General features: G+C 37.7%; 1 protein-coding gene across 12 annotated transcripts in view; it reads right to left on the bottom strand.

Annotated features, from left to right (window-relative positions):
* The window catches only part of frmd3 (FERM domain containing 3), a 48,926-nt gene that overhangs the window by 14,177 nt on the left and 12,409 nt on the right, over positions 1-22,340 (bottom strand). For 2 of the 12 annotated variants that reach the window (XM_007548082.2, XM_016669492.1), the window contains exons 2-12: positions 18,558-18,662; positions 16,841-16,883; positions 11,443-11,524; positions 9,804-9,901; positions 7,819-7,942; positions 6,696-6,783; positions 5,132-5,220; positions 4,832-4,895; positions 4,463-4,564; positions 3,992-4,000; positions 902-990 (exon numbers count right to left, since the gene is read on the bottom strand). In XM_007548082.2, the coding sequence (XP_007548144.2) occupies positions 902-990; positions 3,992-4,000; positions 4,463-4,564; positions 4,832-4,895; positions 5,132-5,220; positions 6,696-6,783; positions 7,819-7,942; positions 9,804-9,901; positions 11,443-11,524; positions 16,841-16,883; positions 18,558-18,662 (893 nt within the window). The remainder of the gene's footprint in view (positions 1-901; positions 991-3,991; positions 4,001-4,462; positions 4,565-4,831; positions 4,896-5,131; positions 5,221-6,695; positions 6,784-7,818; positions 7,943-9,803; positions 9,902-11,442; positions 11,525-16,840; positions 16,884-18,557; positions 18,663-22,340) is intronic. The other 10 variants (XM_016669496.1, XM_016669495.1, XM_007548084.2 and 7 more) reach the window with 7 other exon arrangements.

The raw sequence follows: 22,340 nt of genomic DNA, 5'->3' as shown, positions 1-22,340 counted from the left end.
ATGTATTTATCAGGTATAAGATGAAGCCTTACATCGTGACAGATAAGGACACATGACAGTGTATTCTTCATAAGTGAGTCAAATCTAACAGAGATGTTTTTGAAGCCATGTGAACTCAGTGGCTAAACTTCATAAATTGAGGGGCAAAGTTACACAAAACCTTTTCCTTTTTCACCTTAAATGGCTGAATTTATGAATTTCTCATCACCGTTCCTCCTGACTGTGCTGGTGTGCCTGAGTTAGGTTTGTAAGTTTACCAGACTAAACTTTTAAAATATTCTTTATGCAGATCACTAAGCCCACAATAGCTGTAAACAGAAAATTATCATAATTAACAGGAATAATGGCTTGAAAACATCTGTCTGTGTATAAAACTTATATGTGTTTCACTTTATGAAGTTGCCAAACTAATAAAAATTTTCAGTGATACTGTAATAAATATGATTACATTTTGACTTTTCAGTTGACTTTGTGATGACTCAGATATTTCACTTTGTTGTTTTGTTTCATTTCTGTGATTAATAAACTTTTATAGTTGTTCTTGAAATTAAGTCTTAAGTCTATTTTACTTTTTATCTATATTTTTACTAGTTTGAGCTTAATTGTAATTCTCCTGAACATTCTCAACTATCTTTATCTCATATTCACTTAATCACCATTTCTGCTTGTTCTCCTTTGATCCAACACCATTTATGAATACTTTATATATTTTTATATAGTTCTGCTTTCCCCCTAATTTAAAATTATTTTCTTCTTTAGCTGCTTGACTTTTGATTTCTGCTGTTTTGTCTTTTGCTAAATGTTTTCTGTTCACTTTGAGATGAATATTTACAGCAATTTTTGATGAAAAATGCACATCCAGAAGATGTACACAACACTGCATGTGTGTTTGCAGACGCACTTGTAAAAGGCCTGGTTCTCCACCCCACACTTCCATAGGTGCTTACACGCTGCAGGAGTCGTGGTGTGAAATGTCAACACCAGCTTTTTCTGCACAGAAATAGAGACAGAAAGAAAAAAAGAGTGAATGGCTGTCCAGAGAGGCATAAATAAGGGGAAGTGCTGAACATAATGTGAGGGAGCTGCACAAAACGCTGACCCATAGATCCAAAGCTGTAAGCTTAGCAAGATATAAGACAGATATAGTGATTTGGCCACCGTGTTCAGCAGTAAAAAGAGCTTGTAGCTTGCAGAGGATGGGTCTTTATGGACAGGGAGAGGGGATTTATTCCTGCAGATGTCTCGTTTTCAGGCCTGCGTGTTTGGCAACATGAGATACCAGATCGATATCGCTCAAATGCAAGGCGCAGAGCGAGCGGGAGGCAGAGAGGAAACAGTGAAGTCAATATAATGGAGAGAGTTACAGTAACACAATATGAGGCATACGTCAGAGCCAAATGAAAGTGGCACAAACAGCTTTGATGTAATTTTTTTATGTTTTATTTTTTTTGTCCAGTCTGTTTCTTTTCCTGCACAGCTCCCTCTTTGTCATGCAGCAGGGGCAGTGCCTTGCAAAAGTATTCATTTTTACTCACATTAAAACCACAAAGCTCAGTGTACTTATTTCAATTTGTATATGACAGACCAACATACAGTAGTGTAAAATTGTAAAGTGAAAGGAAAATGATACATAGTCCTCAAACGTTTTTACAAGCAAAAATCTGAAACAATTGATAAGAGCCAATTAAACTTGTTGATTAGTATCAGAGTCCGTTTATGCAGTTTAACCTGAATATAAATACAGATTCTTGTGAAGGTTTGTTGGAGGACATTAATAAACGACCAGCAACGTCACACAGTGAACAGGTCAGGGATCAAGCTGGGATAGATTTTAAAACAATATCCAAAGCTTCAAACACCTCAGCGCACTTTTCAATACGTTATGCAAAAATGAAAAGAGTACGGCACAACTGCAAACCTGCAGAGTCACAGACCGCGCCACCTAAACTGGCAGAGTTATAGAGCTGCTTTCATCAAGTAAGAATCCTGGTTGGACTGTGGCAGAACAATGAGTTACTGAACTGGAGGAACACAGCAGGAAAAACCTTGTGAGGAGACGTTCGTCATTTAAAATGTGCAAGAAGCTGGATGGAGGTTTTATCTAGCGGTTGATACTGAGAGGAAATCCTCTGCTAATAACCTGCTGGCCATTTTAGACGATGCTCGTCTTCACCTACATAAAGTCCCTTTCTTAAATATCTTTAATTTTTCATCATGTTTACATTAAGTCCTGCACACCACTCAAACTGACATCCCTTAAATTTTACAAAATAGAAAAATGTTTTTAAAGCCCATGTATCACTGTTATTTTTTCACATAAAATCCCAATAAAATACACTGAAATTTGTGGATTTAGTGTGAACAAATGTGGGAAATATTGCAGGCGAATGACTACTGTTGCAAGGGTGTGTGTATTAGGTTTGTACTGTGATTCACACACGTGAACTACAGCAGCTACATCTGTGCTTACATGTGTGTAGAAGAGACGAGATGTTTGGAAGTCATTGACAAATAATGTTTGGTCCCACTTTGGCTGAAATGCTCAATTTCTAAAGGACGACCTGATGACATTTATCATGCAGTGTACACTGCTTTCCAATTCCAAGTTGTATAATCTATTATATTATATAATTCTACTATATTTATAATGCCCTCAATAATTCTTGGTACTTCTAGTAGAGACATGTAATAAAATGTAAAAGGACTTAATCTGTAATTGCAATAACATAATTTCGCACTGAATGCATTTAATCATTGAACAAATTTTGTGATGAGAAATACACTAAAATCATCAACATTCCTAACAGCTCTTATAAAACAAATGTACCTGAAACATTTGAACTAATATTTTAACCGTTTATCAAGTTGATCAGAGGTTTGTTGAAACTTTATTTTGTAAATAAACAATTTCCTGTTTCCCCTGGGGTATGAAAACTGTATTGAGTGCTCATTTCTCTTAACCACGCCTCAAATTTGGAACATGCCTTTACAGTCAGGCAGATTTATATTTACCTTAATTTATTGGAAACCAGATTAACTAATATAAAGTTATCTTAAACAACCCTTTACCTGAGTGCTGCACTCAGCCTGACAGTGTTTATATAAAATAAAATAAAGATTAAAATAGACGATATTCATGTTTAATTTTACAGAAAATTAAAATCCCTTTTCTCCAGTTTTGAGAAACTTTGAATGTATTTATTTAAATTATCATACTGACAATTATGTATTTATAACACTAATTATATCTCTTTAGTCCTTGACAAAAGATAAGATACAAGCAATTATGAAAAGCAGGGTGCAAGTTTGCAAGTTTCAAGGATAAGTTTTAATGCTGGATTTGGGTCTCTGTGGTTTGTTTGACATTCATATTCTTCAGATTCGCAGCTACTGTCTTGCGTCTATTTTTGACTCTGCAGAAGATGTAAACATTTACATTGAACCAATTTAAAATGACATTGAAAAGGTTACGAGACGACGAGGAAGAACAAGCTTTTCAAGCAAGTGTTGTCTTACTAGGGGAGTGAAAAGTTGCAATCAGTCCAAGGTGGGAAACACGGAAAAATTATCAGTTTTGTGGAAAACTTTTGTAAAAAAAAAAACAAAACAAACAACAATAAAATAAAAATATACACACAGACACACATCAACAGACATAAAAGGAAAAAAGAATATGTTAGGGAACATTGTTGAAACGGGGAAAAATGGAATCGATTATGCATCTTGACGTTGCATAATCTACAGTAAGTGACGATTGAGCTGTGAGGGTCATTTTGATCATGTGGCTGCAAAGATTACAGGAGATAATAGAAAATAAATGTACAAATCGTTTCAAAACAGTGGCGATACGAGACAAAAATACACAAACAACAATGAAACAACAGAAAACGTCACTCCAATCGTTCTCTGAGGTGAGGGCAGGTCTGCAAGGAGAGGTGTTGTGTTGAGGATTGAATGATTGGTGCTGCTGCGGTTACTCATATCTACTCACCAGTGAAGACTATGTTTTTTTACACAGAGAGAAAAGACAGAAACACAAAGATAAATCTGCATCTTCAGCCCTTTGTGAGTTGCCAAACAGACAAGCAGGCACACTGACATGCTAAGCGGCGATGGAAGAGCCGGGTTAAGCTGCAGTGGGGAGAATATTTATGAGACTTGCCGAAACCAATCAGCTGAAAGGTAGATTAAAGAGCAAGCACGTCGTGGTTGCGTTAAACATAGTTTTATCAAAAATAAGTGAAGCATATATGCAAAGCTCCGAGAATGCTGCTCCAAATCTACCAAATGACTCTGCAGGAAGATGATTAACACAGAGATGAAGCACGCGTCCCAAATTTTAGGACACCTGCTGCGGAGCGATGCACGTCTCCAACGTTATTTATCTGTGATGTAATGCTTTCATTTGGACCACAGTCAAACACATAATGCGAGGGAGGAGATTTAGTCGTAACACACCCACCATCCTGTTACATTGAATCCTGCCTGTTAAGGAGATCTGAAACAGCGACACACATATAGATTGTGTGTGATGGTGGACAGGATTACAAACGGTACAGTTAATCTGACAAAGATGACGGGACAGAAACACGGAGGGGGGAGAAGGGAAGAATAGAAAGAGAGAGAGAATGAGGGACGGAGGAGAGTTCAGCAGGATTTTATCTGTTTCCAAACGATAGCTGTGGCTCTAAATCACAATGGTAGAGCAAGGAGATATTGATTTAACATGGCGATGAAGATGACTCGTGACAGTCAGAGAGATCTGCATCATATTTGACTTCATGGTAAAAATAACTTAATGTTTCCAAAAATGTACAGGAACAATGCTCACCTCTTTTTGGACTCCGATGACATAAAAGGTTTTGCCTTCAAACTTTAGCTTGCTCACGTCACCCCTGCAAAAAACAAGTCGCTGTCAGAATATTAAACATGCTAATAGCAAAGCTCACAGTGAGACTCTGCTGCAGTGTTGCGAGAATTTAAAAAATGAATGAGCTCATAACTTTTCAGACAATATGAAGGCCAATACAACAACTTCTACGTCATTTCTGGTTAGTCGTTTCTGAAAACAGAGTCAAATATGTCATCTGTAATTTTTTTTAAAAGTCTTATTTCAGACCCTGGTTTTTACCATTTGAGCAGGTGTATCCTCTTGTTTCCCTGGAAAACCACAAACCCCGTGGCCGTGAAGCCCAGAAAGGCAGTCGAGCCTGTAAAGTCCTGAAAACACAAACACAGCAGGGGGGTGGGGGGGAGCGGGGCGTCAGTGATCTCCATTAAAATGATACCTGCACAAAGTGAATTAGTAAGATGGAGAGAGACAAAATAAACGACAGCAGATGAGAACAAGGCAACTATTCTCTAATTACTTACAGTCTGAAAACATTTTCAGGTGTTGTTTCAATGTAAATCACACTATTCCTCTCTGAGTTCGTCTACTGTTTCACCAAACCTCTCATCTTTTATCGAAAGGTTTGTGCATAGAGCACACACAATAGATGTCAAACACAGTTTTCTCAGGTTGAGTATTTTAATGGAAACTTTGGCACAAAACATGATTTGTGTGGATGAGCGGGTCAGACACCTGAGTAATGTATGGGACTAATTTATCTGTACAGGAGTCTCAGAGTTGTCATTACCAGAAAAAGGAATTTCCACAATGAGCTTAATTATTATTTTCTGTGTATTTAAATATTTTTACTCATAACTAGATTTGTGGACTAATTTGCTTTGATTGTGTTCAGTGGATATCTTGGGTTCTGAAAAACCTCTGCTTCAAATTTTTTGTCAGTGGCTCTGTTAAAAATATTAATCTGGGGAAAATGTTGACATGCTCAATACTTACTTATTTACGCTTGTTTTTTATAACCTATAACCTAATTGAGTCAAAACAGTAATTACAACAAATCAGATGAAAATGCATGAAATGACTGAGGGGACATGCAAACTTTAAAGTATATATTTTGTACATATAATATTCCCGCTCCCGAAACAGTACAATTATATTTAAGAAACTTTATGAGATGTGTTTTCAGGCTGCAAGCTACAAATTTAGCAGTATTTGTTACAGAAAGAGAGCAAAGACGGCTGACTTACTACACTGAGGATTTGTTTAGATTGATCAATAAGATTATTGATTCCTGGAATGTTTCTTTTTTCGTTTGCTGCAATGATATCCCCAGAGGGAAATTAAAATCCAGGAAGTAATTGGGATCTGGCCTCTGGAGCCTTTTCTCATTGATTTAATTTCTGCCTCATCCTCGAAAGACTGAGACAACAAAACTGGGTTTGTGTCCGGCCTTTTATCTGCGTAACTGTAAAGGTCATAATGGTAAAATATCCATTAGTAGTGAATTACCGTGGAAATGGTAGAAAAGTAGAATTAGCTAGTTTCTTCATTTATACTTTTATAATAAACAGACATTTAAAAACTATTTTTGAGTCCCTAAAAACTTTTTTCATATGGCAAACATATTAAACTTTTTTTTTATATACCTGATACAAATCCACGAGTATGACTGAATTTACAGAAAACACAGTGAGGAACAAATGAAAACATATACAATTAACACAATTCATATAACATTACTTTTTATAATAGGGAAAACATTCCTTCCTCGTAAAAATAGACTTGCAGCATCTTGACCAGATGAATTTTAGCAGTAAGGTAAAGTTTCACGATCTAGATTAATCACCTTGCATGGATGGGGGTCGACTCCATACGTTTCCAGGCTGTGGGCTCGTTGAAGCATATTTAACTCCGCCAAGGCTGCACACTGTCCCCTAAGGGAGACGAAGATGCAAAATTCAAGTTGGCACAGGATGCACAACCAACATTATCCCAATTTGGTCACAGACACAGTGTGCCGCCAAATGTGCAATTTGCCCAATAATTTCAACAATGATTTTGACTCTGCTCAGCAATTTATACAATTTATATTTTGGTTTGTGCACTCAAAATGAATAATGCCCACAAAACCCCAAATCTGTGTGTTATGTGGACTGCGGATTGTTTATATCAGCAAGCATCGCAGCCATGCTGCTACAAATGTTACATTAGCTGACATGGAGCCCAGACTTTTCCAAGGCTACAGCCAATCATTGACTCTACCAGGCGCTTCACTGAGGACACAGATATGATTCGTCTCTTGAAATCAACAAGCACAATGTCACTGGGGAAGACCTGTGAAAACACACAGATGTGTGTGAAAGGTCAGGGAACTTTCACTCTCAGTGTAAAACTGTGATTTCTCTTTGAATGGTCTTGACTATGGAAATCACCTGAAGTCTCTACTGCTCAGTGTTAATCTACACACTGTTAATCCCGTCAGTCGAATCCACCGGGGCAGACAGAGGGCACAAGAGGGAAATTAAGGATTTGCCTTTGATGTACTGGAATAAAGTGTGACGGACAAAAGCTAATTTAACACAGGCCTGATAAACAACCACCCCAGTGGAGAGGGTTTATATAACTATAAAAAATAATCTTGTTTTAGGAAGGCATTCACTATCCAAACTTAATACAGTGTGGCATGACTAGAAATATGAAATTATTACTTGTTAATATTTTTCTTCAAATCTAGTCTGAAAGACTATTGTCTAAATAACACTTTAATCACATCAGTTTGTCTCTATTATTAACTTAATTTTACCATCTAAAATGCAGTGTCACAAAAAGAATAAGTCACTCTTTAGTTGTCAGTGGAGCGTTACACCCTGTTCACAGCAGTGAACATCTGGCTTCACAAGCATCAGGCTGAAAACACGAGCCTTTGTCCAGTGACCCCATCAGACTCTCTCTTCATCTTCTTTTGTTACCTGAGCTCATTTTTGTGTATTTCCATAATCTTCCTCTCCAGTTTGAGGGACTGTTTAGGGAACAGCTTGAAGTCTCTGATGTAGTCTGATGGATGCTCCTCTGGGTCATAATCTCCCAGCTCAGCTGCAAGAAAAAAAAAAAAAGTTATATTTCTGACATCTGGCAGCATTGTTTTTGTAAAATAGATCATCTTAGAGCAAAGTATGGAGGCAAGACACATAAGCTTCTCAAGTCTTAAAGCCTTTTTGTTGAATCTTCCTTTTGTTCTTTCTAAAGAAACTATTTATAGAAGAAGTTTGAGGCAGAAATCAGAGCCAATCACATTAAAGATGCAGGACTGAGTAAAATAACTTTTGTTCCTTTATGTCTCGGTCCAAAGCAGATCGCTGGATACATGGTACAGATTTAAGAAACCTAGGCTGATTTTAATAACATTTATCTGGCAGATTCCAGTTTATTTATGTCAACAATAAATGTGCTTCTTGCACCGGAACAGGCCATGGAGTTCCACAAGGTTGTGTAATTGAGACAATATGTTTTGCTTGATGTAAAGTTGAAACCAGAGGTTTGCATACACTGAACAGAAAGACACACATACCTTTGTTTTTTCCTCACTGTTAAATAAGACAGAACTTTGTCTTATCTTAGGTCAGTTCATTACCAAAATTATTAGTATTTGACAGAGAGTGGAGTGGTGTCCAATGTAAATAAAACAAAAACACACTGAATTATGCCCAGAAGAGACAAATAATTATTTTTGTCAATAAACATGCAGCTAGAATAAAAAGTACCAACATATTTACTTTGCTGTATTTAACAGTCAATGTGCAGCAGAGGGAAAATTGCTTATTGGGTTCAGAGCAAATCCCTCTCACCCACACTTATTTCTGGATCCATTCTTAATTAATAACCATAACAAAGGTTAAATGAAAAACTTGCCTAGAGTTTAATTTAACAATAATCCTCAGACTGCTCCGCAGCTCCCTAATCAACACCTTGAGAAAGTGGGATGGGGACGTGTCCTCGTTAGTCAGAGCAGCCAATGATACGCCGCAGACACGCTGTGGGTTGAGATAACTGAGCGAGTCGCACTTTGCTCTCTGAGGACAAGAGCCAATGAGACGATGTTAGCGCAGCTCAGAGCCGAGTGGATCAGCCAGGAGGCTCCATTTATATGGCAGAGCTTCCTAATCCATATCAAAGTGCCTGTGATATGACGTTTATCTGTTACTGTTAATTGAGAGAAGGAAAAAAAAACATTTTTAATCCCTATACCCAGAGGTTTACAGAGATCGCTTGGTGTTTTAAAATGAGGGATTATAAGATAAGTCTAATAACCTCAGCTGCAGCTGGTTAATGGGCGAGAACTAACTGGTTCCACAATGAAAAGTCCCGTTTGTGTTTTTTTCAGACAGTCCATCATTTTAGTCATTTTTTTAAGCAGCAAATAGCTTAAGGAACATTCTGTTTTTTGTACAGTATCGCCACATTTTCACTTTTGGTAATTTGGAAGGATTTGATTTTCAAGATGTAAGGTTTGCTCTTTGCAATGATTGAGCTGAAACACCATGCAGAGCTGGACACATTTCCCCCTGGTAAGGATGAGTAAAAAGCCTTAAAACAAGCAATTCTTCCAGCAGCAGCGGGGATATAGTAAATTACACAAATTAGGGAATTATCATTTTCAAGAAAACCGCCGGTGCCAGACTGTGAGGTGAGAGTTGTGGAATAAGAAGAGCTGTAACAATGGCAAAAGGTTTGCTTTTAACAACAGCACACCTAAAAAAATAAAAATAAAAAAAAAAATCCCACCAGTGATTTTATTGCAGGAATGTTTTTCCTTCCCCACCTGAAAACGAAAGATTTTCTCTAAATCTTTCTGATTAAGTACATGCCACTGAAATCCAAGATGAATTTCGTCCATGAAATGAGTCAGAGACTGAAAGATCACACACAGTTTCCATGTGGCTCTGGTCCTCCTCACCCTGTACGATGCAGGCTCCCAGGTACGCCGCCTCAGCAAAGGGACACAGGAGGCGGCCGTGGTAGATGTCTCTCTTCAGCTGGAGGTACAGGAGATACCTGGCAGAATGCAAACAACAACAGCGACAATAAACAGAGAAAAATACTTTGATTTGCACGAAAAAATATTCTTAAAATGTGCATTTATGTCTGTTTTGAATCCATCCACAGTCAACTTTTTTTTTTTTTTTAAAGAAATTATTTAAACAGGAGCCCTGTCACAGCGACAACGACCACACCACAGAGCGGTGCTGTGGTTACTATAGAAACAGCTTCACCGCAGACGTATCCATGCTGCTAACATGCTGATTTGTCTGGTTTTACCACAGAGACAAAAAGAATGACAGCCATTCTGGAACCGGAGACACTTGTTGCTATGGATGCAGATGAGTTTGCAGGAGAAATCACATGAACCAGTGAGACGATATCCACGAGATCAAACCGATTCAGCTTGGATGGTGAAACATGGCAGAAGGAAAGCATCACAGATTGAACAGAGAGAAAAAGGACTGCTGCAATCTCTAAACAGTTTTATTTATAGGCTGCAGCTGCTTGGAGGTATGAGCCTAAATGTAATGATGAGATTAAATTTCTTATTACACTTTCTGATTTTGTGTGTCAGTCTGCAGATCTTTTCAATATGTGGTGCTCTGAGCAACAAATAGTTCAGTTTTTTTTATTTTTATTGTTAATATTTATTTATTTATTTACAACATAACTTATTTTTTGTCACTGTCATCAATGCTCTAAGTCAGTGGTATTTGTGTCCTTGTTGGGTTGCTATGTAATGTAGAAAAAAAAAACATAAGTAAAAGAAATATTTAACTGGGAAAATATTAAAGGCCTGTACTAAATATAATCTTTATGATGGAAGAATGGTGCTCAGCAGATGAGAAACCTCTGAAAACTGGAGCTGGCAGTGAAAACAACCCATTCTTCCTGAGCCATCATCTCTTCTAACCACTTTTCACTGGTGAGCAGCTTCAAGATGCTCAGAAGGCATCTGGACTTCTTTTCTTGATTTTTTTTTTTTTTTTAGAATCCAACATGTCAGTTAATTTAAGCACTTTGGTTATTGGGTCCTAGATGGGTGAGAATCTACACCGATGCAGTGAGAAGATGTTTGCGTGTCAATGCAGGGTGTGAGTTTGTTTAAGCTGAAGTGACTCAGACTCAGCATATTCACGTCATATCACATGTTTTTCCTGGCATTTTTTTTATGTGATATCATAAAAATCAGTTCTTTTTAACTGAAAACATTTATTTGTTTGATTTAAAGACACATTTTTTACATTGTTTCTCACCTTTTGAGATCCCACATGAGCTCCTGATGTGAATCACCTCCTCATAGTTTCTCTCAGTGCAAAATTATTGTACTTGTGTACCACTTTCCTGCTGGTACACCTGAATTTCCCAACTTTGGGACAATTAAAATATTTATATTCTGTTAACGGCTTGCTAAACATACTGAAAAGCTGCTCTCTCGCTCCCACCAAAAAACTGTATCTGCTCATATTAAATATAAAAAGCAAAAAACTATCTCTTGCATAGAAATAAATAATTTCTACATGAAAAAACTACATTAATCTGTTAGTTTTTACCTGGTGAGCTCCTCCTTAATTTTCATTGGCTCGTGGGGGTAGAACTTGACCCGGAAGCACATTGTGAACGGGTGCAGAGCTGCTGAGGACAAGAGACACAAACACAATTGTTTTTATTACATTTGGATATTATTGAAAAGTTTTATTTGTTTCTCTAACTCAGCTCACCAAGTTCAACACATTGTGTAGACTGATTAATTAAAGGTGATGCTCTCGGTAACTTTCTTCCTGTTAGTTGAGGATTTTCTGATTGCAGCTAATGAAGACATAATCTTTAACAGTAGAATATTACATAAGACTAATAAAAAACATTTTCGATAAAGAAATGTTTTAGAAAAGTACTTTTAGTCTTCATCGTTCAACTTACTTCTTACTGTTAGACAGTAAACTATCTACTGCAGATAGTTTATTTCCACAATAAATTAAATTTTTTTATAACTGCTTTTCGAATTTCTTCTGGGTATCTTTTGGTAATTTGTTTGATAATCTGATAAGTACTTTTTCCTTTAACTGCACATGATGTATCTGGAACATAATTTTCTAAATAACGTTCAGGAGATAAACACTGTTTGCTTCCCTCTGTTTAAGTCCATCATGGACTTAAATGTGTGTCGCTCACGTTGAAATTCACCAATTCTTACATTTTATTTGATCTCGGACCAAACCTTATGGTAGGGTAAATGAGTGTAGACAAAGTTTAGAGCAATGACAAATAAGAACAACAGCAGAAAAAAAAAAACTGAGAAAAAAAAAAAAAAAAAATTAAAGTGTGTCTCAGAAAAACAGTCATTTGATTATGACAGTAAATACATACGGCGGTCTTAAAGCAGGGTGTCCTGGTTTTACGTTAAATCCAAAACAGGTATCTCTCTGTGTGAGATTCATAACGTTTGTTTTCCATGAATCTGAAGCCTACTTTTATCCAGTTTTATAAAGGGCACAAACAGATACAAAATTCCAACATTAAATGTTCGAAAAGGAGCGTTACCGAGGAAGAAATGAATCCTCTAACCAGTAATCTTCACAGTGTGCCTCCTCCAGCCTGCCTTTAAAAGCAGGAGCCCCCATGGCAGTGGTCCCCAAACTTTTTCCTATGAGGGCCACATAACTTTTCCCTTCTCTGGTGGGGGGCCGGAAATTGTTGAGGGGGTGGGGCGTTTCTCGATTGATTTTTACCCAGAAAGCACATGGGCAAAAACCATGAGTGAAACGGTCACTGGGACTGACTAGTATATAATCCCATTGAGGGAATGTTTAGTATATAATCCCATTGAGGGAATGTAACTATAACATAATAATTCCTCATATGTTAACATAAAGGCTCGTTTTGAAGTATAAGTTGCTACTTACGGCATTGCTTCGAAGAATTCAACCTGAAATGCAGGTTCATAACAGACACGTGTGTTCATCTGCTCTACCACAAGCACCGTACTGATTAAATAACATAAAAGTCAAGCAGTTCCCTAATGCGCCATGCAAAACAAAACACCCACAGTTTACAGGACACACTTCCTGCTAAAGAGCCCCCTGGTGGTTGAAGAAAAATCCACATATAAACTGGAAAATACAATAAATGGAAAAAAAAATCTGAATGCTCTCTGGTATTGTTCAGGGGGCCGGATCCGGCCCGCGTGCCGTAGCTTGGGGACCCCTGCCCTATGGTATTATCTCACCATGAAAGAAAGGGGAAAAAAAAAAAAATCTACATAATACATGCTGAGCAATGTGAAAGATGCAATCCTCCCACCAGCTCCCAAAGAACTTGAGCTGCTTATTTGCTCGGGCTTATGGGATGGCAACAGCGTCTCTGAAAACATTATTAAGAAAGGCCGTCGGTACAAACGCCGGTGAATGTGACGTCTACCGACGTGCGTAAGCCGAGAACCATAAAGAGTCCTGAAAACACAAGCCACCGAAACCCAATTTAGGGAGAAAAATCCCGTTGCATGCAGAGCTGATGTGTCATTTCAAATCAAATCTTTTCAACGCTCTTCCTCCATCCTCTTCTTCCTCTTCTTTCTCCTTCTTTCAGTCTCTGTCAGCTTTTTTCATCTCAAACTCGCCAATTTCTACTATTCTATTCACTGATGTGACTTCCCTCTTTAGCTACATTATCAATCAGTGTCGCTCAGTCAGTCTGAATTAACCCTGGAATATATTGGCTTTATTACTCTTCCAACATCCCATCTCGGTTTGCAGTGATATCCACAGTCTCCCATTTTCACAGAGGGAGAATATGCAACTAATAGCTCTTTTATTAATTTATGACAGGACAGAAAGAACAGTGCAGTCATTAGAAGAGTGGATGAACTTCAAATAGCGAAATGAGGACATAGGAAGGAAGAAAAGGAAAAAAACGAAGAGAACATCCAGACTAAAAGGAAAATTATGAGAGAACACAAAAAAAGATGGATGAAAAACATGGAAGCCAAGAAACATTAAACCTGGGAGTTTGTAAGGAAGATCTCAAAACCCCCAAAGTGGATTTTGTTTAAATTTTTCATCAAGCAAAGGCGCATTTTTATCCCTTGATGTCATTTTAGTTTCACAAAAATTAAATATATCCCACAGCTTGCTGCAGGAAAATTTGAAACTCCTTCTCAATAAGTACAGATTCAATAGGTGCGGTATCTGCTTCCAGTCGCTGGCAGAAAACACAAAGCTTGAAGTAAACAGCCTGAATGTCACATATCAGGTTACAAACACCACAACAAAAACTACAAGGAAATACTTGTCTAAAAGCTTGTTTGCCAACTTATCGTGAGCAGGGTTAGGGTTACCCTAACCCTATCGTGAATAAATCCTTTACCTACTGTAAAAACCTCCAGAAGCTGATTAAATGAAAGCATCTTTTCTGGTGTAAACTGACGCAAACTGGCTATTTTTGTGAAACCAACTATTTTATAATAATAATATGGTAGCATATGCAGTGCAGTACATTTAAATATTCTGTAAGGACACAAAAACTATTTCCTGAAAGTGTTTTTTTTTTTTCCTGTTGTCCTGTCAATTAGGGTTACCAAGATTAATTTTATCTGCCACTTGGTAAATAATTTGATATACCGAGGGTTGTAGTGCATTTGGGCCACCATTTTTAGTTTTTCAAGAACAATCTAAAACACGAGTTAATTATTCAATAAATAGCTTTCATCCCATTTCATAGCTGTTCGTGCTTTGCTAGAGCAGCGGTGCAATACGTCTATCTCGGCGGTAGGTGACAAACTGTTCTGTCAGATCAGCATACGTTGTCAGATACGCTTAGCTCAGACATGCATACGCAGTCATTACCATATGATTTTATTTAATCATCAACATAGAATCATGACGTAGATCATCATACACTTTGTTATTAACAGCTGTATGGCATCCTGACTTAGCGGTTAAGTAGGTTAATGAGTTTTACACGGGCGTGTGTTGTAGTTGACTGCAGCTGCAGCCAAACCTGCTTTAAATACACTTTGAAACCACGACAACGCATGTATATCTATCTAGTTATCATGTTGTATCATATTATAAACAATTTAATGACTTATAACTTGTTGCGTATGCTGAACTGACAACTCCACTGACGGTCGGACTTCTTAATGCGCATGCGCGGGGCATGCGTACTGACTGCATGTATGATATTCTGGCAGCGTATCTGACAGAACATATTGTAACGAAATCCCTACAAATGCTCTAGCTAGTTTGCCGTTTGTTGCCAAGTGACTGATGATGACGTTGGTGACAAGCTTTACCCAGAATGCACCTGGAGACAATAAGGACAATTCATTTGTAGTTTTGTGTTTCATAAAGTTAAATATAAGAGTGAAAATAAAGCAAGCCATGTGGTACAACATTTTATTCAATAATTTACACTCACTATGTCACTAAAGTCAATCAGTCTGGTAAGGTTTTTAGCAACCATGAGCCAACAATGGGGCACCCTACTGGGGTATCGTACACAGTTTTCATCAGTAGAGAGCTCTCCTTTACAGTTCTTATCAGATGTTATGAAGAAAATTTGGATACCCGAAGTAATGTTCTACTTCCCATGTAGGTCCAGGCAGGGGGCCTGCTCCAACCTCTGCTGCAGCAGGTGAGTGTTAGGGAAACTAACACTGATGTTGTTGAATTAACACTCTATTTTCAACATACAACACTTGCACTGGAAATCTGACACTGCCGAATTTGCTGTGTATTCTCAAGAATCACTGGTAGCGGAAATATTTAAAGTTGTTTAAGTTTGTACTTTTTTCTAAATTCTAAAATTAATCAAAGTGTGAATCTGAATTGGCAATCCACTAAATCCTTTTTTCTATGGAGGTCTGTTTCTACTAGCCTGCCTTCAACATCGGAAAGACGAGAGAACATGACATTTAAATAAGGCATCTCGGTGTTGATCTTACTAGTCAGGACATGGCTGCAGAAAAATAGAAACTGGCTCAAACTTGCCACTTCACTTGCTCTGACTGCCAAAAAGCAGTCAGAGCAATAAATTAAAACTTTAAAAGAACTGGAACAGCGTAATGCCGATTCTTTCAGAGATTACCAAAAGATGCCTGTAAGAACCAAAAGCGAATGTTGATGTTTTTGTTTATTTGTCGTGGTGGTACATGTGTCCGGATTGTGCTACCCCTCAGCTGATGCGTAGGGGTGCGTTAGCATGTTATTTTCCTGATACTGCCGTATCCAACAGGTAGGTTTCGCAAACTTTATTCAAACTCTTTTTTTCTTTTTTTGTCATCTCACATAATTTTTCAATCTTGATCACAAGTGATGTGTTTGATTTGATTGAGCCAAAATTCATTGTTCCAAGTTTTGAAATGAATATAAAAAATGGGGCTCATCATGGCTTATTGGAGATGCGTTTCTCTGTCAGCAGCTGCTATATTTCAGGATCACAGTCGCTGCAACATCTTTGATTGAACACACGGCCAGAGTCCAACAAGTTTTTATAGTTTCAGCCGCCCTGTACACAAACCTTACAGCATGGAAGAATCTATTTAACATTACACCTACTGTCCAAAAACTTACAAATCAAGAGTTTTCTGAGGATATTATTTTTTCCATCTGTGTCTTAGGTGATAACCTGAAGCTGGCAAAGAAGTGAAATTCCAGGGAAGAAACCTGCATAATGGATGATGATACAAAAGGAGATAAAATAAATAAATGCTCACTCTAAGAGATGAAAGTCATTTCATCTTAGTTTCACATGCAATGAGATGATACAGGAGGTAAGAAATCTCCCTCCAAAGGTTAATGTTCTGTCAGTTTCTGATGCTGCTGTTGCATTTAAACATTAACTTGTTTGAAGCTTTTTGCCAAGGCTGCCAGTCATTATGGAGGGCACTGTAGTAACTTGCTGTTGCATTTCCAGAGACCCTAATGCAACAAGGTGAGCAGAAGGGACACTTACACTTCATTTGCTTCACCACAGGCTTGTTGGGCTCCAGCCAGTGCTAAAAGAGAGGAAAATAGGACATGAATGAAAGTCAAAATGAAGTAAACTTAAAAACGACAGACCTCTTGAAAGAGCAAGGCAAATAAAGAGAATGTCATATTTATGCATATATTTCTATTCTTTTTCCTCTTGAAACATGACATCTGTGTTTTAGTGACCTCTTCACATCTAGAGTTTTCTGATGGAATCTGTATCAAAATTCAATTAAATTATCTTGTTTTGTTTTCCTGCAAAGTTTTTGTCAAATGCTCGTATGGGAGTAACGATTTCATCACACCTAATTTTAAAAAATTACACGTGGAAATCAGAGTGGTTGGATTCTTGAAGATTCAAAGAAAAACATTTAAGGAAAGAAAACAAATTTCAGCTCCACATCTCAAAACTGTTGGAGAAAATTCTAATTTGAAATAATGCCTTTTTACTGTCCAAAGATTTTAAAACAAAGATCTTTTTTGCCACACTGAGAGGAAAAGTTTATTGAGCTGACATGCAGAACAGAACATCTCTGATTAGTGATAGCTTATTTGACTTCTGTGTGGTTTTTAAAGTACTTTTCAGTCATCCTCCCTTGGAATACAAAACCTATAAACTTTTTTTTGTGCATGTTTGCTTTACTGAGCTCTCTGCAGTATTATTTTTCCAACAATACTTGCTGTGTGTTGGTGCTTTTCTCACTGTAAATTCAGTGTAGCTGAATGAAGCGTCTGGTCTCGTCTGTGTGCGTAGGCTGCTTGAAATATTGAGACTGATCTTGATTATTTGTCACTTGAGCCTGTAACGTAATGCAACCACTGCTGTCTGAGTAATATCTAACAGAGCAATTCTGGCAGCGGTGACTCAGTGCAACTACTGTCTCTCAGTGAGTGTGATTCTGTTTGCGATTGTTCTTCTGCTGACGATTTCATTTTGTTAATAGAGGCAAAATGTCACCAATTGCTCATGGAGACAGTCCTGCGAGGTCTGCTGAAAAAACACTAAGCAGAGCTTCTTGGACTGGTCTTAGTTTGGGGTGTTTCCACTTATTTTGATTTGCTTGAATATATTATTTTAAGCAAACAGTGGATGCTACACAGAAAGTTGCTAAGTTGGCAACAGCAGGACGACTATTGTTTACAGTGGAGACGAGACCCGGTGGGCGGGTCTGTCTGTCCGTCCCTCACGCCTGGACAAAAGGAGACAGTGACTGATTTTCAGACTTTTGTGAATTAAGATAAGATCGGTTTCTCATTTAAGAATCAAAATTTAGTATTTAGCAGGAAGCAACTACCAAATACATTCGCTTTTTAAAAACCCGCCTGTTTAGAGTTGCTCTTGAAACATAATCAATGAAGCAATTATCAACAATCTGATGTGTAACAATGGCACTTGAGAAAATCCAATGTTTCAATTGTTGACTCTATGGGCTATGACTTTGTATTTTTATGATACAAAGCACTTTGAAATACTTTGTTGCTGAATTGTGTTACACAAATCAAACTTGGTTTGATTTGATTTTGTGTTTACAAGCATTTGAAGATGCATAAATTGGTCGCTTACTGTGTTGTTTCTTTATATTTAAGCAGAAAAATATGGCTTTATCCTTTACCCTCCACCACCTGTCACTGAAATCGACTGAATGACCTGAAAGAAAGATGAAAACAGTCCATTTTGTGTTGTTGTGTTTCATAGTTACCCTTTGCTTCTCAGGATCTACGTATCGTATGCCAAAGTAGTCCTTCTCCAGCAGGTTGTAGTGATTACAAACATGGTCCAACAGGAACTGGCCTTTGGTCTCTTTCTGCAAAGCAACAGAAAGCAAAAGAAGTGTCTAGTGTCTTGTGCAGCTTTACATCAACCACTACTTTGGTGTAACCTCTGCAAAAAACAACAAACCACACAAACAGCTGCAGCTGGTAGTTACTCCAGCACACATTTTAAAGACAATGACCCTTAGTTGGACCATATTCCTGTGCTGCACACATTATTTCACTGGAGTATAAGCCACTAACTTAAAGAACTGTGTCTGCAACTTTTTAGCCTCTTGGTGCTGATGTAGTTAGTTACTGTAGTTATAGTGTTGACTCAGCCGCTGTGGTTCATAAACACAGAGCCGGCTCAAAGCAATCAATACTCCATCAATATTAATCACCTCCACATCTACACACTTCATAACAACCTAAATGTTTCTGTGTTCATACAGCCACCTTATCATATTGTCACACAGATGCACTTCATTCTTGTTATAGCCTTTGATTCTGATAAATTATAGGAAATGATAAAGCCATAAAAATGTATTAGGCTGAAGTCTCATCATTTCACATACGTCACAGCTTCTCATCACGCCACCCAGGGCCAGTATATTCTGTGCTCAGTTATGCAAGACTCATTGATCCAATAAAACCCTGCATTTGCCCTTGATGTGTTTCACTAACCCCTTTCTCATCATCACACACAAACAGAGCCACAGCTGCAGCTGGGTCTTTGGCCCCATGATGGAAACAGAATAAGTACAACTGCTGGCCAACAACAATGTCGAGCTGCCCCACAGTCAACCAGTTGCTAAATATGTTCTAGTTTTATTCAGCTGCACTCGTGCTCTGTTAAACAATTCATTCTGATTGTATACATATCCAATGGTTAGAATTTGGCAAAAATGTTCAATTTTATGTCTCTCCTTATAGAAAGTGAAATAGATTAATTACACATTTTAGGAAGCATTGCCAACCTTTATTTCTTCTGATTTTGGTGATAATGGATTACAGATAAAAAAGAAAACAGTACTCAGTGTCACAGAAAATTAGAATATTGTGAAGAGGTTACATACAGGAAACTCAAGGCGTCACACCCTAATTAGCGAATTAACTTAAAACACCTGCAAAGGTTTCCTGAGCTTTTAAAAAATCTCTCTCTCTTTCACTGCTGACCTGACATATGAAAACAGTCATTGACACTCTCGACAAGGAGGCTAAGCCACAAAAAGTAATTGCTGAAGAAGCAGGTTTCTCACAGAGTGCGTATGTAAGCATATTCCTGGAAAGTTGAGTGGAAGGAAAAAGTGTGGTAGGAAAAGGCCTGCTAAGAACAAGGATAGCTGCAGCCTCCATGCTGCACTGCACTGACGCAGTAATTCATGCAAAAAGATGACCAAACACTGAGTGAATAGAATTACCAATCTTTTCTGAAGCTTGGTATTTCTGTTTAAATTATATTTTTTTATATATATATTGATCTGAGGCAAAAAATAGGATTTTGTGAGACACATTTAGATTTTTTTTTTTATTATCTGTAAGCCACAATCAGAAAAATTACAAGAAATTGCACAAAAGGCTCAAAATATTTTACTGTGTGTGTAATAAATCCATATGAGAGTTTACCTTTCTGAAGTAAGTAAATGATGATAAATATTAGCAAAAAGCCTTAAAACAGACGAGTCTTTAAAAGGGACAGAATAATCTTACAATGAAAACAATTTAAAAAATATACCTTGATTATTGGTGAAACCTGCATCTCTGTGTGTATTTAACATTTCCGATTACAATGCCTGAGTTCACCCTTAAAATGAGCAAAGCAGGAAAAAAAAACAAAAAAAAACCCATGAACATGAAATGCAAAATAGATGAAGCCGAAAATTTCAGGTCAGTGCTTTCCACAGTGGAACATAATTAGAAATGAAACAAGCACACAACTGCACATTAGACAGGAGTTCACATAAAAGCACATCCTACAAACATAGCACAGGAGGACTGCTAAATTATCAAATGTACTAGCAAGATGTCTCACAGTCATGTGAATATGACATATCTAATTAAGAAATGACCTTTAAGACTTTTAATTTATTTAAAAAAGATTAGCAGAATTTTAAATCAGCCATTTGGTTATCGAATAAAAATAGTCAACAGGTGGAAAACATAAAATAAAATTTGAAAAAACAGGCTACATGCCCAGGTGTGGCTTTCCAAGCAGATTTATTCAATGAAGTCCCCAAAAAAGTGCCACAACAATTAAAAGAGACTGTGATGAAATGTGTTCAAAGAGGAAATCTTTGGAAAGTCTAGATTATTTTTTTGCACCATAACTGACAAATAAACCAAATTCAGCATCATATTAAAATAACCTCATACAGACTGAAGCATGGCGGAGGAAGTGTCATGTTTGGGGATGCTCTGCTGCAGCTGGTCCAGCTTCCCATCATAAAATCCAGTATGAATTCCACCATAGACCAAAGTTTCTTTGAGGAAAATGTGAGACTGTCAAAAATTATTAAAGCTGAAGCAGAAGTGGAACGTAAAATCAAGCCAAAGCCCAGATCTTGAGATGTGTTGTTTGGGTTACTTTAACTGGACCGTGTAGAAAAATATCTCTCAGCTTATGAAAAGGATTACAGAAGGACCATTTAGTTATTTCAGCCACAGCAGCAAACTCAGGCTGTCACAGTGTCCGAACATATTCCTCAGCAAGAAAACACATTTGTGCTTATATATCTTTTGTTTAACGAGTAACACCATTTTTTTAAATAGAAATATATACCTCTATTTGAAACATTTTAACAGATAAATAATTATTTAATTGTGTCCTATTGTCTTAAAATATGAATATACATGGAAAGTGTAAAAGCATAGCGCTATGAAATAAAATGACCTCCTTTTGAGGTCCTCTTGATGCTGCATGTGTTCATCATAAAGTGGGGATAAAATTCAGTATAACACAGCACTATCCAACCCTGAGCTCTAAATAGCAGCAACAGAGCTCAGTTTATGATCTCAGGGACCTCTGAGTTGGAATCTGGAATCACCATTGGTTTGTCCATAGAAATAGAGAGAAAACACGAGTGTGTTTACAGAACGGATAGAAAGACTTCCCTCTTTCTGTACAAGCTCCTCATCTCTGTCGGTGTGTATTTGGCCATATCTCCTAAGGATTTCCAGCAGATCCGTGACAACGTAGCAACCAAGCTGTTAAATGTAACAAGCAAACACAAACAGACAGAGAGGGAGAAGGAGAATAGGAGAATCAGAGTGAAAACGGCAACGCTTCAAGCGCTTTCCAGTGAGATCATCAAACAACACCTTCCCTCTGTCTGGTTCTCAGGGCAAACATTCAGAGGAAGAACAGAGGTGGATAGATGCCAAGTAGGAAGAGAGAAAACCCGACCAGACAGAGTGAAACAAGGCCATACACGCTGAGAGGCTGAAAGAGAGGGAAAGCAAACCATGGATAAAAAAAGAAAGTATATAACAGAGAGACAGGAAGGTTGACTAGTGAGGCAGAGAAAGAGACAAAGTGTGGAAGAGAGATGTAAAGAGTCTATGTCATGTCCAACAAGGGCTGGATGCATATTTTATATTTCCAAAGGCTGGACATTAAAAATTAACCCGGTCATACCGTCTTTACATGATCTCACCTAATGACAGCAAAGTGCTGTCTCTCCCGAACTCTCTCAGTCCACTCACACACGCACACACACACGCACACACAC

Source organism: Poecilia formosa, unplaced genomic scaffold (assembly GCF_000485575.1).
Source record: "Poecilia formosa unplaced genomic scaffold, Poecilia_formosa-5.1.2 Scaffold25, whole genome shotgun sequence".
NCBI lineage: Eukaryota > Metazoa > Chordata > Actinopteri > Cyprinodontiformes > Poeciliidae > Poecilia > Poecilia formosa.
This window is presented reverse-complemented; position numbering and strand designations above follow the sequence as displayed.